Raw genomic sequence first — 14,705 nt, 5'->3', positions numbered from 1 at the left:
ACGTGGCAGCAGGAAACCGCATGCTTTTCTCCACTCATGTGAATTGGGTAAAACCGTGCATTAAACATACTGGAAAGGACGCAATGTTGTTGCTGTAAACTGCAATCATGGTGGAAAACTGCCCAGGGTATCGGCGGTACATTACACTGAATCAATGCAGTTACGTTTTGTCCTTTGCGCTTTGTAAGTGACATGTATTAAAGCCGCTATGTGTAATCACATCCCTATGGGAACTGAGCCTCTCCCCCAGATTCGTGTGCCACGGTTTTTCTCAGTGTCCGTTTGCCTCAATATATATTTTAGAAACTTTCTGTCTTTGGGGTAATGGAAATCTCCATGCATTAATCTGAGTAACTCTGAACAAGAAGAGCAGCAGTTTAAAGCAAGTGGATGATGAGACAGAAAGTGGATTTCAGGTTACCCCAATAGACCATGTAGCTAAGTGAGAGTCACTGGTCATCTCTGCAAGCTAATGGTGCTGAGCTGCAGTGTAAAGCATTGAGCTGTGTTTGAACGGACTCTGCTATCAGACACAAACCGCACGGAGTTTCATGTGTATAGTAATGTCCCTATTTACTTAAACAAGCCGAGCTCTTGAAGTTGGGAGGAATTGAAGCAAACTTTATTAGAAAGTTGTGGAAACTTTCATTTCACAGTGATTTTGTTCTGATTTACATAAAACCCGGAGACTCTCTTTAGGTTATGTGCACACGTTCAGGATTTGAAGCAGAAACTTCCTGAGCGTTTTTGCCTCTCCCTGGCAGAAAAAAAACGCATGCGGATATACATGCGTTTCAACGCGTTTTTTTAAGTGTTTTTGAGCATCAATGCATGCTTTTTGGAGCTAAATAAAGTTATTTGGTGGGACATTGCTTAAGCCCTTGGATTACCATTAGAACTGGGATGAGTATATTGGTTCATTTAAATGATTAAAGAATGTGTCTGTTGTATTTCAAATAAAGTAAGTCCAAAAAAATCGACCAGCAAGACGGCCTTGCAATAAAATCCATAAATTTATTGTTGAATTCTTCGTACAATAGTAAAAAACACCAGTCAGTGTGCACATAAAATCACATAGGAAAGAAACACAGGTTACGCGTTTCTGGCCCTTAGTCTCTACCTCATTGATATCACAGCTGTAGAATACAGCACTGTATACTGACAGGGGTGTAAAATCACACCCTCTCAGTATACAGGCTGCAGGAGGTCACTGGGGTTCATCAGCTGAAGATCAGCTGATGAACCCCGGCGAGCTAGACACCGTGAGAACATTATTGTGAATGTTGCCATGGTGAGCATCAGCTGATCGGTCATGAGACCGATCAGCTGATTACTGGCGTCAGCAATCAGCTGATGGTCAGGTGACCAACAGCTGATTGCTGCCGGTACTGATCAGCTAATGTTCACGCCACCATCAGCTGATCGCTGACGTCACCAATCATCTGATGGTCGTGTGACCATCAGGTGATCGCTGACATCACCGATCAACTGATGGTCACGAGACCATCAGGTGATCAGTGACGTCACCGCAGGTCCTGGGAGTACACTGCGGGGCGCGAGCCAGTATACCGCTGGCCGCCGACGAGAGAGGATTGCCGCCGGGGACCAGGAGGACACCGGGGGCCGCCAGACAGGTGAGTATAAAGGTTTTTTCTTTTATTTTTACTTTTTTATTCTTTTTTTTACTACCGCGGGCAAGCGGGCTGCGAAGAGCAGACAGCTGCTCCTCCGATCCACGCTGCTCTCACTGTTATCAGCCAGAGCAGCGGTCGGATGAGAGGAGTAGCAGCCTCCTCTCCGACCCGGGTACCAGCCGCAGCGCGATTCCGGCACAATTTTGCGCCTATTGATTTTCATTGAAACGCAGCAAATCCGCATGTATAGATATTATACATTCGGGTTTGCTGCGATTCAATGCAAGTCAGTGGGCGCGAATTCGCTGCGGAATCGCGCAAGAATTGGTTATGCTGCAGTTTGTGCCGCAATGATAATGCGGAGCGAAAATTTCCGCATCATGTGCACAGCACACGCGGATTATCATTGCTATACATGGCAGACCTATTACGAAGCGGTTTTAATGTGTTTCCGCAGCGGAAAAACCGCAGCCTCTTAAAACGTAGAGAAGAAATTACTGTTTACAATGAAAGGTTCATGTTGTAATATCATTTTTATTATCAATATGTTCACTAATATGTTTCTCAATTTCCTTAGTAATCTTATACAGTGTACCAGGGGTTTCATCTTACTAATCTGGAAGCTCTTTGAAGATTTTTGTTGTTTTGTTTTTAGGTGTATGACACATCAGACGGGACCCTGCTGCAGCCGCTGAAGGGACATAAGGACATGGTGTACTGCGTGGCCTACGCTAAAGATGGTGAATCCCCAGATCACTGCCATTTACCGAGGAGATGCAGAATAATCTCAGAACATCGCAGCGCACATTCAGCACAGATTCAACATTTTGCACTTTGCAGGATCCTGATGTTTCGTTTTTTTTTTTATAGTTTACTGTTTCTACATTTGACAGAGCTCATATTGCAGTCATATTGCAAGGCTCGTTAAAGGATCCATAGTGACTTGTAGTATCACTACTTCCAACAGGTGGCTCTATAGAGTTCTAGTGCTCTTCCTTCTCTGAAGAGGCAATTTGCATGTGAAGTTTTCTTTCAAAAAATATATATTTATTTATAATTTTCTTTCACTTTTAGGATCGTTATTTTTCTCTTAATTTATGACATAATCCACTTCTTTTTTTTGTCTTTACCTCATATCTCATTATAACCTTTGGTGCTTCCAGGAAAAAGATTTGCATCTGGATCCGCTGATAAAAGCGTCATCATCTGGACATCGAAACTGGAAGGAATTTTGAAGTACACGTAAGTCTGTGTTATTGGGAGCCTCATATTTATATAACTATGCCTCCTGGGTCTCCACATATAGATGTTATAGGGTTGGTGACTGGCAAAGAATGTGTCACTCTAAGGGTCCCTGGGGTCCATTCATTACTCAGATGTGTATTATAACCCTGTGCCTAATGTGCTTCTAATTTAAGGTCCCTGACCATACCCTTATACTTACCCACCGGCGCATTCACCTTTTTTCAGCGCCGCTCTGGTCCCACGGCGCCATCTTGTGAGCGCAACTTCTGACTAGCCAAAAGTCAGACGTTCCGTCACAAGCTCTCATTGCAAGTTTACGAGGGTCAGAACTAGGCTCTCATAGATTTGCATTGAAAAGTGACCTCCGTCTCTCTCCTACAAACGCTGGAGTGGTCTGGCAGCCCACAAACTGCTGGAGACCGATGGGAGCCGCGGCGGTAAAATGTGAAGACGGTGGCGGGTAAGTATAAGACTAGGGCGGGGACCAGTAAAAAAAAAAAATGCTGGAGTGGTGCTTTAATAAAGGGACCATAGCAAGAAGCATCCATAGAAATCATGATGCCCCATACCAAGAATCTGTAGGTGGTGTCAGGGTACAGAGGGATAGTCACGAAAGAGCAAACCTCACAACTTTTTGATACAAGGTGAACGACATGTATTGCAGCACATAGTGTTCTTACCCACCCCTTTTATAGCCCCCATGTAGAATTATGTTCCCCAAAATGCCCTGTACAGACTGTGTGATACGCTGCCGTGAATGCCACCAGACAATCTTTGCCCACAGCATCCTTCACACACACAGTTAGAGGACCCCACAGCAAGCCCCCACTGTATGATGCCACTGCACTGACCCCCTATTATATAACACCTGCACAGTGATCCCCCCCCCAAACAGTATGATGACTTCCCAGTACATCCCCCCCACAGTATGATGTAGCCATCTCCCACACAATATGCGGACCCCACATCAAGCCCCACACACTGATCCCACACAGTGTAATTCCTGCACAGTGATTCCAAGCACAGTATAATGCCCCCCACATTACATCCTCCCCCCACAGTAGGAAGGGCCTGAAGCCCTCAATCGTTCTCCTTCCTCCCACACAGTATGATGGCCCCCACATCCTCCCACACAGTATGATGGCCCCCACATCCTCCCACACAGTATGATGGCCCCCACATCCTCCCACACAGTATGATGGCCCCCACAGCACCTCAAGTAGTAATGACTAACAAAAGACAAAATACTACTCACCTCGCCCCCGTTATCCCAAATTCTCTTGTCTGCTCATTGTGCAGACTGAGGCTCGGCACTGCAGGCGCCATGGGGTCAGAGACTCCGAGCTCAGACCCGCAGGCAGAATGGTGGCACAGGGCTGCCGGCTCACTGCTCCATTATCATGTTCAATACTACAACCCCTGGCAAAAATTATGGAATCACCGGGCTCGGAGGATGTTCATTCAGTTGTTTAATGTTGTTGAAAAAAAGCAGATCACAGACATGGCACAAAACTAAAGTCATTTCAAATGGCAACTTTAGGGCTTTAAGAAACACTAAAAGAAATCAAGATTAACAATGTGGTACTCAGTAAGGGTAATTTTTTTCAGACCAAGCAGAGGGAAAAAATTATGGAATCACTCAATTCTGAGGAAAAAATTATGGAATCATGAAAAAAAAACACACAAAAGAACACTCCAATACATCACTAGTATTTTGTTGCACCACCTCTGGCTTTAATAACAGCTTGCAGTCTCTGAGGCATGGACTTAATGAGTGACAAACAGTACTCTTCATCAATCTGGCTCCAACTTTCTCTGATTGCTGTTGCCAGATCAGCTTTGCAGGTTGGAGCCTTGTCATGGACCATTTTCTTCAACTTCCACCAAAGGTTTTCAATTGGATTGAGATCCGGACTATTTGCAGGCCATGACATTGACCTTATGTGTCTTCTTTCAAGGAATGTTTTCACAGTTTTTGCTCTATGGCAGGATGCATTATCATCTGGAAAAATGATGTCATCATCCCCAAACATCCTTTCAATTCATGGGATAAGAAAACTGTCCAAAATATCAATGTAAACTTGGGCATTTATTGAAGATGTAATGACAGCCATCTCCCAGTGCCTTTACCTGACATGCAGCCCCATATCATCAATGACTGTGGAAATGTGCATGTTCTCTTCATGCAGTCCTCTTTATAAATCTCATTGAAACGGCACCAAACAAAAGTTCCAGCATCATCACCTTGCCCATTGCAGATTCACGATTCATCACTGAATATGACTTTCATCCAGTCATCCACAGTCCATGATTGCTTTTCCTTAGCCCATTGTAACCTTGTTTTGTTCTGTTTAGGTGTTAATGTTTAGCTTTTCTGTATGTAAATCCCATTTCCTTTAGGCGGTTTCTTACAGTTTGGTCACAGACATTGACTCCAGTTTCCTCCCATTCGTTCCTCATTTGTTTTGCTGTGCATTTCCTGTTTTGGAGACATATTGCTTTAAGTTTCCGGTCTTGACGCTTTGATGTCTTCCTTGGTCTACCAGTATGTTTGCCTTTAATAACCTTCCCATGTTGTTTGTATTTGGTCCAGATTTTAGACACAGCTGACTGTGAACAACCAACATCTTTTGCAACATTGCGTGATGATTTACCTTCTTTTAAGAGTTTGATAATCCTCTCCTTTGTTTCAATTGACATCTCTCGCGTTGGAGCCATGATTCATGCCAGTCCACTTGGTGCAACAGCTCTCCAAGGTGCGATCACTCCCTTTTAGATGCAGACTAACGAGCAGATCTAATTTGATGCAGGTGTTAGTTTTGGAAATGAAAATTTACAGGGTGATTTCATAATTTTTTCCTCAGAATTGAGTGATTCCATAATTTTTTTCTTCTGCTTGGTCTGAAAAAAATTACCCTTACTGAGTACCACATTTTTAACCTTGATTTCTTTTAGTGTTTCCATTTCAAATGACTTTAGCTTTGTGCCATGTCTGTGATTTGCTTTTTTTTCAACAACATTAAACAACTGAATGAACATCCTCCGAGCCCGGTGACTCCATAATTTTTGCCAGGGGTTGTATCTGCTTCCCTAGGATATTAAATTACTATTAAAGTCTGAAAAAAAAAACCCTTATGAACTTACTTTTTTAAAGAATTTTGTGTTAGAATTCCACAATGTAACATCTTGTAGACGTGTTGTGTGTCTGTGTTTCCTTGGTGCGGTTCTTATGTCTTTGCTCTCTTCAGGCACAATGACTCCATCCAGTGTGTATCCTACAACCCGGTCACCCATCAGCTGGCATCCTGCTCCTCTAGTGATTTTGGTGAGTCCCTGGACACTCGCATCGTTACTTATCCTCTATAGCCGGGTACACATACATATAATTATATAAATGGTATGTAGGTATAAGGCGGGGGGCTACAGTGGGACCTGCGGGCATCATTACTAGGTCTGGTCAGAGCGGAGCATGTAGTATTCAGCTTTGCTCTTTCTGACATTATCTGGTTATTTCCGCAGTAGAGGGAAGGCTTCTACTAATAGAGGAGTATATCTGTGCTGTAAGATTGACCGTGGAAAGACACAGAAAAAAAGTTTTTGTTTTTTTTTTAATTAGGACTTTGGTCTCCGGAACAGAAGTCGGTTTCCAAACATAAAGTGAGCAGTAAGATCACCTGCTGCAGGTAATTTATCCTCAGGTTATTAAGAGGGTTGTTGTGTCTTATAAAAATAGCTTAGAATATCGAAAAGTAAAAAAAATAAGTCATGCTGACGTTACATGTCCCCCGATCCCTGACGCTCCGGACCATTGCTTCCCAGTTCTTCACTGGTCACAGTCAGTATCTACAGCTGATCATGTGCTGTCTGGCCATGCAAGTATAGAGACTTCATGCATCATCTATCCTCGTGGTCTCTGCAGCCAACCAGTGATTAGCTGCAGTGGTCACTTCACTATGGCATGTGATCAGCTACTGACAGGTGAGGCCCCAGGAAGCATCAGAACAGTGGAGGCGGCAAATTGCTGAGATGATTTTTTTTTTTAATAGCAGTTTTTTTTTAATCTTTTTTGTGACGTTCCCCTTAACCACTTCGCACCAGAGCCTGTTTTTGCCTTCGTGACCGGGCCAATTTTTTCAATTCTGACCACTGTCACTTTATGAAGTAATTACTCTGGAACGCTTCAACGGATTCCCCTGATTCTGAGATTGTTTTTTCGTGACATATTGTACTTCATGATTGTGGTAAAATTTCTTCGATATCACTTGCGTTTATTTGTGAAAAAATCAGAAATTTGGCGAATATTTTGAAAATTTTGCAATTTTCAAACTTTGAATTTTCATGCCCTTAAATCAGAGAGATATGTCACACAAAATAGTTAATAAATAACATTTCCCACATGTCTACTTTACATCAGCACAATTTTGGAACCAAAATTTTTTTTTGTTAGGGAGCTATAAGGGTTAAAAGTTGACCAACGATTTCTCATTTTTCCAACAAAATTTACAAAACCATATTTTTCGGGACCACATCACATTTGAAGTCACTTTGAGGGGCCTTTATGACAGAAAATAACCAAAAGTGACACCATTCTAAAAACTGCACCCCTCAAGGTGCTCAAAACCACATTCAAGAACTTTATTAACCCTTCAGGTGCTTCACAGGAATTTTTGGAATGTGGAAGAAAAAAATTAACATTTAACTTTTTTCACAAAAATGTTACTTTAGACCCAAGTTTTTTTATTTTCACAGGGGTAACAGGAAAAAATGGACCCCAAAATTTTTTGTGCAATTTCTCTTGAGCGCGCTGATACCCCATATGTGGAGGCAAACCACTGTTTGGGCGCACAGCAGGGCTCGGAAGGGAAGGAGCGCCATTAGACTTTTTGAATGTAAAATTTGTTTGAATAATTAGCAGACGCCATGTCGTGTTTGGGGAGCCCCTGATGTGCCTAAACAGTGGAAACCCCCCACAAGTGACACCATTTTGGAAACTAGACCCCTTAGGGAACTTATCTAGATGTGTGGTGAGCACCTTGAACCCCCAGGTGCTTCACAGAAGTTTATAATATTGAGCCATAAAAATAAAATTTTCACATTTTTCCCACAAAAAATGTTTTTCATTCCCTAATTTTGCATTATCATAAGGGTAATAGGATAAATTGCACCATGAAATTTGTTGTGCAATTTCTCCTGAGTATGCCGATACCCCATATGTGGGGGAAAACCACTGCTTTGGTGTACGGCAGGGTTCGGAAGAGAAAGGAGCGCTATGTTGGCTGGGATAGACAGCAGACACCATGTCACATTTGAAGAGTCGCTGACATGCCGAAACAGCAGAAACCCCCACAAGTGACCCCATTTTGTAAACTACACCTCTCAAGGAATTCATCTAGGGAAGTAGTGAGTATTTTTTAATTTATACCATTGGGCAGTGAAAAAAGCATAATTATACTTTTACCACAAAAAAATGTTTTACCCTCAGATTTTACATTTTCACACAGGGCAATGGGTAAAAATGGTGCCGAAATGTGTCACACAATTTCTTCTAAAAGTGGCAATACCCCATATGTGGCTGTATCGTACCGTTCAGCCGTACGGCGAGATCTGGGGGGGACGGAGCGCTATGTGACAATTGGAGAGCAAATTATTGTAGAATAGGCATTTGGATTTGGGAGCACAAAATTTTCTGAATTTCTTTTGGGGGGCAAGGGCCATTTCGCTTTTCCAGAGCTTTTCTGCTACCAGTAACTTGGAAGTCCCTTATATTTTTAACAGATGACGGACCTGAGTGGGGACTTGCTTTTTTTGAGGACTGAGTTGAAGCTTTTATTGGGAACATTTTACGTAACATTTATCCGGCGCTCGAGGCTGAGCACTTACATCGGGGTTTCCATCTAAATTTCCAAGTGATGTAATTCAGATGAAACCCCTGCGGGATCCATTCACTGTAATGAGGCAGCAGAGTTACTCTGGACTCCGTCTGGCCTCTGTGTAGCGCTGTCCTTTTTTTCTGAAGTGCACAAAACTGTGGCCAACCGCACTTTTATGCACGCCTAAAACAAATGAGACCGTGGGATCCCAGGCTAGACGGCGTCCACAGTGGCCTATATCTGCCTCATTACAGGGAATCTTCCGTCATGGGTTCCGGCTGAATCATGTATTTCAGAGATTTACACGGAAACTCTGGTGTAAGCGCTCAGCGCAGAGCGCAGGATAAATGTAAGGCTCTGCGCCTTACTGCGATCTTTGGGAGACCTAATAAACTAATCAGCAGCAGGTGAAGAATTGGTTTTATTTATTTTTTACGCCGTTCCCCGTGCGGTATAAGTGATGAGATTACTTTATTCTTCGGGTCGGTGCGATTACAGAGATACCAGATTTATATCGGGTTTTTATGACTGACAGCTGTCACACACTAAGAGACGCTTTTTTTTGCAAAATCTAGTTTTTGCATCACCATATTTTGAGAGCTATAATTTTTCCAGATTTTGGCCGACAGAGTCATGTGATGGCTTGTTTTTTGCGGGACGAGTTGACATTTTCATTGGTACCATTTTTGGGTACGTGACATTTTTTGATCGCTTTCTATTCCGGTTTTTGGGAGGTAAAATTAACAAAAACCAACAATTCAGGAATTGTTTTTTGAGGTTTTTTTTTTTTATGCCGTTCTGCGTGTGGTAAAAGTGATCAGGCAGCGTTATTCTTCGGGTCAGTACGTTTACAGCGATACTACACTTACTGTATTTTTTTTATGTTTTGGCGCTTTTACACAATAAAATAATTTTATAGAAAAAATATTTTTTTTGCATTGCTTTCTTCTGAGCACTATAACTTTTTTATTTTTCGGCTGATGGAGCTGTATGGCGGCTTTTTTTTTGCGGAACAAGATGACGTTTTCAGCGGTACCATTTTTATTTCCATTTTGCTTTTTGATCGCATTTTTTTCCACTTTTTGTTTGGCAATATGATGAAAAAGCATATTTATTTGCTCCGTTTTTTATTTATTTTTATTACGGTGTGCACAGAAGGAGTTAGTTAGTGTGACAGTTTTATAGATCGGGTTGTTTCGGACGCGGCGATACCAAATATGTGTACTTTTTTTGGTTTTGCATAAATATACGGATTTATTGGTTTAATATTTTATTTATTTATTTTGTGATTTTTTTTTAACAGTTTAAAAACATTTTTTTTTACTTTTTTTTACATTTTTACTTAGTCCCTGTATGGGACATTAATTTTTATTTTTCTGATCACTGATCTCATGTAATGTAATAGACATGTATTACATTACATGAGATCTTTGCTGACTGTTTCACAGTCAGTGTGTCCTGCCAGGCTTCAGCTGCAGGCTGAGCCAGGCAGGACACCATATATGGCAGATCTGGAGGCGGTCATGTGACCTCCAGCTGCCATAGCAACGCCAGGTCCTGGAAGGTATAAGGGGGCCATCGGAGAGGTAAGTGGACGACCCCCTCTCCTCCTGCTGTCTTCTATATGCCACGATCACTATAGATCGCGGCATATAGAAGACAGCAAAGGGTTAACATCACTGGGACCTGATCCAATCAGGTCCCGATGATCTTCCCTGTCAGAGCTAACGCTCTGCACCGGAATCGCAGCGCTTGCAGGACCCTGGGCGTCCTGAGCGCTGCGAGACCACCTACCGTTTTTAAACGTCGGCGCTGCACAGAGCCCGGCAAGCGCCGACGTTTATCTACAGTGGGCCGTCGTGAAGCGGTTAAAATGTACTTTTAATTATAGATAAAACTATTAGAGTGCAGGAGTGTGATAAAGATCCTCCGCCGAGAGACAGGCTGCCGCCGGAAGAGTGGCACTGTAGCTCTCTCATAGAGGACACAGCTTCTGTGTATGGAGGAGACGGAGAGTTAGTCACTGGGGGTGTTAAGACTGGCCACGCACATGAGATACTGAGTGGTGCTGGGGGTCTTAAGACTGGCCACACACATAAGAGACTGATTCTCCATCCACATGAACTTTCAGCTCGACTTGTGTGTTTTCAATGGGGAGAGGGGAGAAAGTCGCAGCCTCCCACATCTGGCAGTGGATTATCTCCCCTGAGAACAAAATGATTAGGTGTTGAAATTCCATTTGTCCGATCCTTTTCACCCCTGACATCATTGTTCAGGAGAGTTGGGAGTCCCCCATACACATCAGATGGGTATCCAGTCCCATGGGAATCGGTGACTTTCTCCATCCTTCATCTCATGTATAGGGGCTTCTGTACTCCGTGTGGGTCCAGCACTATAGGATGTGATGTGATTCTCCAGCGCCGGCTTCATACTAAATATAGGGCAGCACAGGACGACTTGGACGATCTGTGCCGCTAATGAGAAACAGAATCTGTTATGAGTTATTTAGTAAAATCACTGTTGTACACACTCCTGACCTACAATGGTTTTCTTTATAATCGGAGGCACACTTTAATATGGTTGTGCCACTGTACATGGTAGTCAGTTCAGCGCCATTTATTGTAACCCTCCCGGTACTTGATTACGAGCCCCCGCCGCACACACAGTCTGTTATAACCCCACGTCTTTGCTTTATTACAAGCTGGACAAACGACGGACAGTATCTCGCTCTGGGGATGTTCAACGGCGTCGTAAGCATAAGGAACAAGAATGGCGAGGAGAAAGTGAAAATCGAGCGACCTGGAGGATCTCTGTCACCGATCTGGTCTATCAGCTGGAACCCTTCAAAGTGAGTGTTTCCGATGGCAGCGCTTGTGTGCTGTAATATAATCAGTAGGTTGCAGCACATCTTAATGATCCAAGTGTTTCTCATTAGGGACGAGCACAACGACATCTTGGCGGTGGCAGACTGGGGGCAGAAGTTATCCTTTTATCAGCTCAGCGGCAAGCAGGTACACATCATCTGATAATCCGGCAGCTCTTAAGTCCCATTGTCCTGTTCTTGTTTTCCGAACCCATCATCATCTAAATTAGCATTTGCTGTATTCTCATGTGTTGTAGGTTGGGAAGGACAGATCCCTGGGCTGCGATCCCTGCTGCGTCAGCTACTTCTCTAAAGGTGAATATATCGTCCTGAGTGGATCCGACAGGCAGGTGTCTCTGTTCACTAAGGACGGGGTACGGCTGGGTACTATCGGGGAGCAGAACTCCTGGGTGTGGACATGCAAAGTTAAACCTGACTCAAACTATGTGGTAAGACGGAGTAAGGCAATATGTGAGTGAGGTTCTGAGTAGGAGTGTGGCAGGGTAATAAGCTCAATATTCATATGTTATGTTCCAGGTCATTGGATGTCAGGATGGCACTCTTGCTTTCTACCAGCTGATCTTCAGCACGGTACACGGACTCTATAAAGATAGATACGCCTTCAGGGACTGCATGACCGATGTAATAGTCCAGCATCTCATCACTGAGCAGAAAGGTAAAGCTCAGTCCTGAATATACACCTATATACTGTATGTACAATTTATACACCTGCCGTTTAGATGCTCATGGATAGTGATGGCAATTTGTGCTCTCATCCAGTGCGGATTAAGTGTCGGGAGCTGGTGAAGAAGATCGCCATCTATAAGAACAGGCTGGCCATTCAGATGCCCGAGAAGATCCTGATCTATGAGCTATACTCCGAAGATGCCGCCGACATGCATTACCGGGTCAAAGAAAAAATTATCAAGAAGTTTGAATGTAATTTGCTTGTGGTTTGTTCCCAGCATGTTATCCTGTGCCAGGTGAGTGACCGACCGACTGCAGCATCCTCCATGAACACTGACGATGCATAGTATGTTAATGCTATATCTTTTTGCATGTCTCTTGCATAGTTTATGCTAGCGATCTTTACCTTTACTGTTAGTGTTTGTTGGAGGTCGTTTGTATTTGATGCATTTATGTTTCTCTCATATCACAGGAGAAGCGTTTGCAGTGTTTATCCTTCAAGGGTGTGAAGGAGCGAGAGTGGATGATGGAGTCTTTAATCCGGTACATAAAGGTGATCGGAGGCCCCGCAGGACGAGAAGGCTTGTTAGTGGGACTGAAAAATGGACAGGTAATATCTGTTTGGTAGCTATGAATGCTTAAAGGGATTGTCCTAAAAACATTTAGTACCTACTGACAAATGTCTGACCCTGCCACTGAGACTCCCACCATTCCCGAGAATAGAGGGGATGGTGGGGAATCTTCTGTGTGCATGGGGCCGTAGTGAACATGTGCAACATCCTAAGAATGGAGCACTGAGTACACATTTTCACCACAGCTCCAGTCACAGGAGACATGGGCCCTTTGGATTGATGGGGGTCCCAGCAGTAGTCCCCGCCTGATCAACAAGTTATCATTTATCTGTGGGATAGGTGATAACTTCTAAAGATGGAAATAACCCTTTACTTCTATATTTTCATAGATCAGACTTTTACAGACGCAAGGATACCAAATGTGATATTTATTTATTTTCAGATTGGAAAAAGCATCTAATTTGAACTATTATGTTTTTCTTTATTTTTTTGGGGATACTTATTTGTTAAATTAACCACATTTTTGCACATTTTTTTTTAGTTCCCATAGAGGACTTGAGCCTGCAATTGTTTGTACTATATACTGCAATGCTACAGTATCGCAGCATATCTGGAAATTAAACATCTCCTATGAAGCCAAGCCATAGGCGGTTACAAAGATGGCATTGTGGCGCCTTCAGTAGGTCCCGGTTTCCTTGGCACTCTGATAGCACCCGTTGTTGTGTTGCAGGGGGGATAACGGGAGTCTGATCAGACACCCACACTTATTAGTACCACTTGAGTGTTGCTGTCAGAGATTGACAGCGGCATATAAATGGTTAAACAGCAGTGATCGGAGCTCGCTCCAGTCGCTGCTGTTAAGGGCAGGTTTCAGCTGTATACCACAGCCGGTATCCGCCATGTATGCTGCTGTGCACACACACACTCAACGTGAAATTTATAAATACATTCTCCTTAGGGATGGGGTTAAGCAGAAAATTAGAATCTGTCTCAAAAGTATTGGGACAAAGTAAGCCAACTAATAGGTGACGAAATTTAGACTAGGCAGATTAGAAATGCGCCAAATTTATCAACAGAACGAGACGTTTTGATAAATTTATCGAATTTTAACGATTGTTTGGTCTAAATTTGCACGGTCTCGATAAATGTCCCTCAATGTGTATTCTGAATTATATTAAAAGTTCGCCTTAAAAGCAATTTTAAAATATTTTTGAGGGATTTGCTTGAATGTTGCACATTGCAGGATGTTGGGAAAAAACCCGCAGGTTATCAAAAGTTTCCTGTGACAAGAGAATGAATATCCTTCAGCTTCCAGGAGGTGTGACGTTGCCTTCTTACACAAAGTCATTGTAAAGTGTTAATACTCAATAACCACTGGGTGGCGCTGCGTGACTGCTTAATTTTTTTGCAAATGTACTTTTTGCAGTATTGGTAGCTACGAGCCCCCCCATTATTTACTCTTGTGGTCTGCGTTGATCTTTTGCTTTCAGATTATTTTCCAGCGCCATCACCTTCTGTTATAATTGTGATTAGTAAATGAGGCAACTCCTCAGCCATTTGTGTGATGCTTTCTGTCTCCAATCAGATCCTGAAGATCTTCGTGGACAATCTCTTTGCCATCACGTTACTGAAACAAACAACATCCGTCCGCTGCTTGGACATGAGCGCCAGCCGCAACAAGCTCGCCGTGGTGGACGAGAACAACACGTGTCTGGTGTATGACATCACGAGCAAGGAACTGTTGTTTCAGGTCAGGACTGTAGATTATCGGTGATTATCTGCAAAATAAGGGAATGTCAGATGTGAGCGTCTAGTGTTCTTACAGATATGTTTG

General features: G+C 43.1%; 1 protein-coding gene across 1 annotated transcript in view; it reads left to right on the top strand.

Annotated features, from left to right (window-relative positions):
• The window catches only part of IFT122 (intraflagellar transport 122), a 101,934-nt gene that overhangs the window by 10,827 nt on the left and 76,402 nt on the right, over positions 1-14,705 (top strand). Inside the window, exons 3-13 of the mRNA XM_073645004.1 lie at positions 2,290-2,374; positions 2,798-2,876; positions 6,128-6,204; positions 6,496-6,562; positions 11,451-11,597; positions 11,685-11,760; positions 11,870-12,061; positions 12,150-12,288; positions 12,393-12,595; positions 12,772-12,909; positions 14,457-14,621. Coding sequence (XP_073501105.1) covers positions 2,290-2,374; positions 2,798-2,876; positions 6,128-6,204; positions 6,496-6,562; positions 11,451-11,597; positions 11,685-11,760; positions 11,870-12,061; positions 12,150-12,288; positions 12,393-12,595; positions 12,772-12,909; positions 14,457-14,621 — 1,368 coding nt within the window. The remainder of the gene's footprint in view (positions 1-2,289; positions 2,375-2,797; positions 2,877-6,127; positions 6,205-6,495; positions 6,563-11,450; positions 11,598-11,684; positions 11,761-11,869; positions 12,062-12,149; positions 12,289-12,392; positions 12,596-12,771; positions 12,910-14,456; positions 14,622-14,705) is intronic.

This window comes from Phyllobates terribilis, unplaced genomic scaffold, assembly GCF_046119375.1.
Source record: "Phyllobates terribilis strain yellow unplaced genomic scaffold, ASM4611937v1 Scaffold_8__6_contigs__length_399053987, whole genome shotgun sequence".
Taxonomy (NCBI): Eukaryota; Metazoa; Chordata; class Amphibia; order Anura; family Dendrobatidae; genus Phyllobates; species Phyllobates terribilis.
The sequence above is the reverse complement of the archived record's forward strand: the minus strand, read 5'-3'. Positions and strand labels throughout refer to the sequence as shown.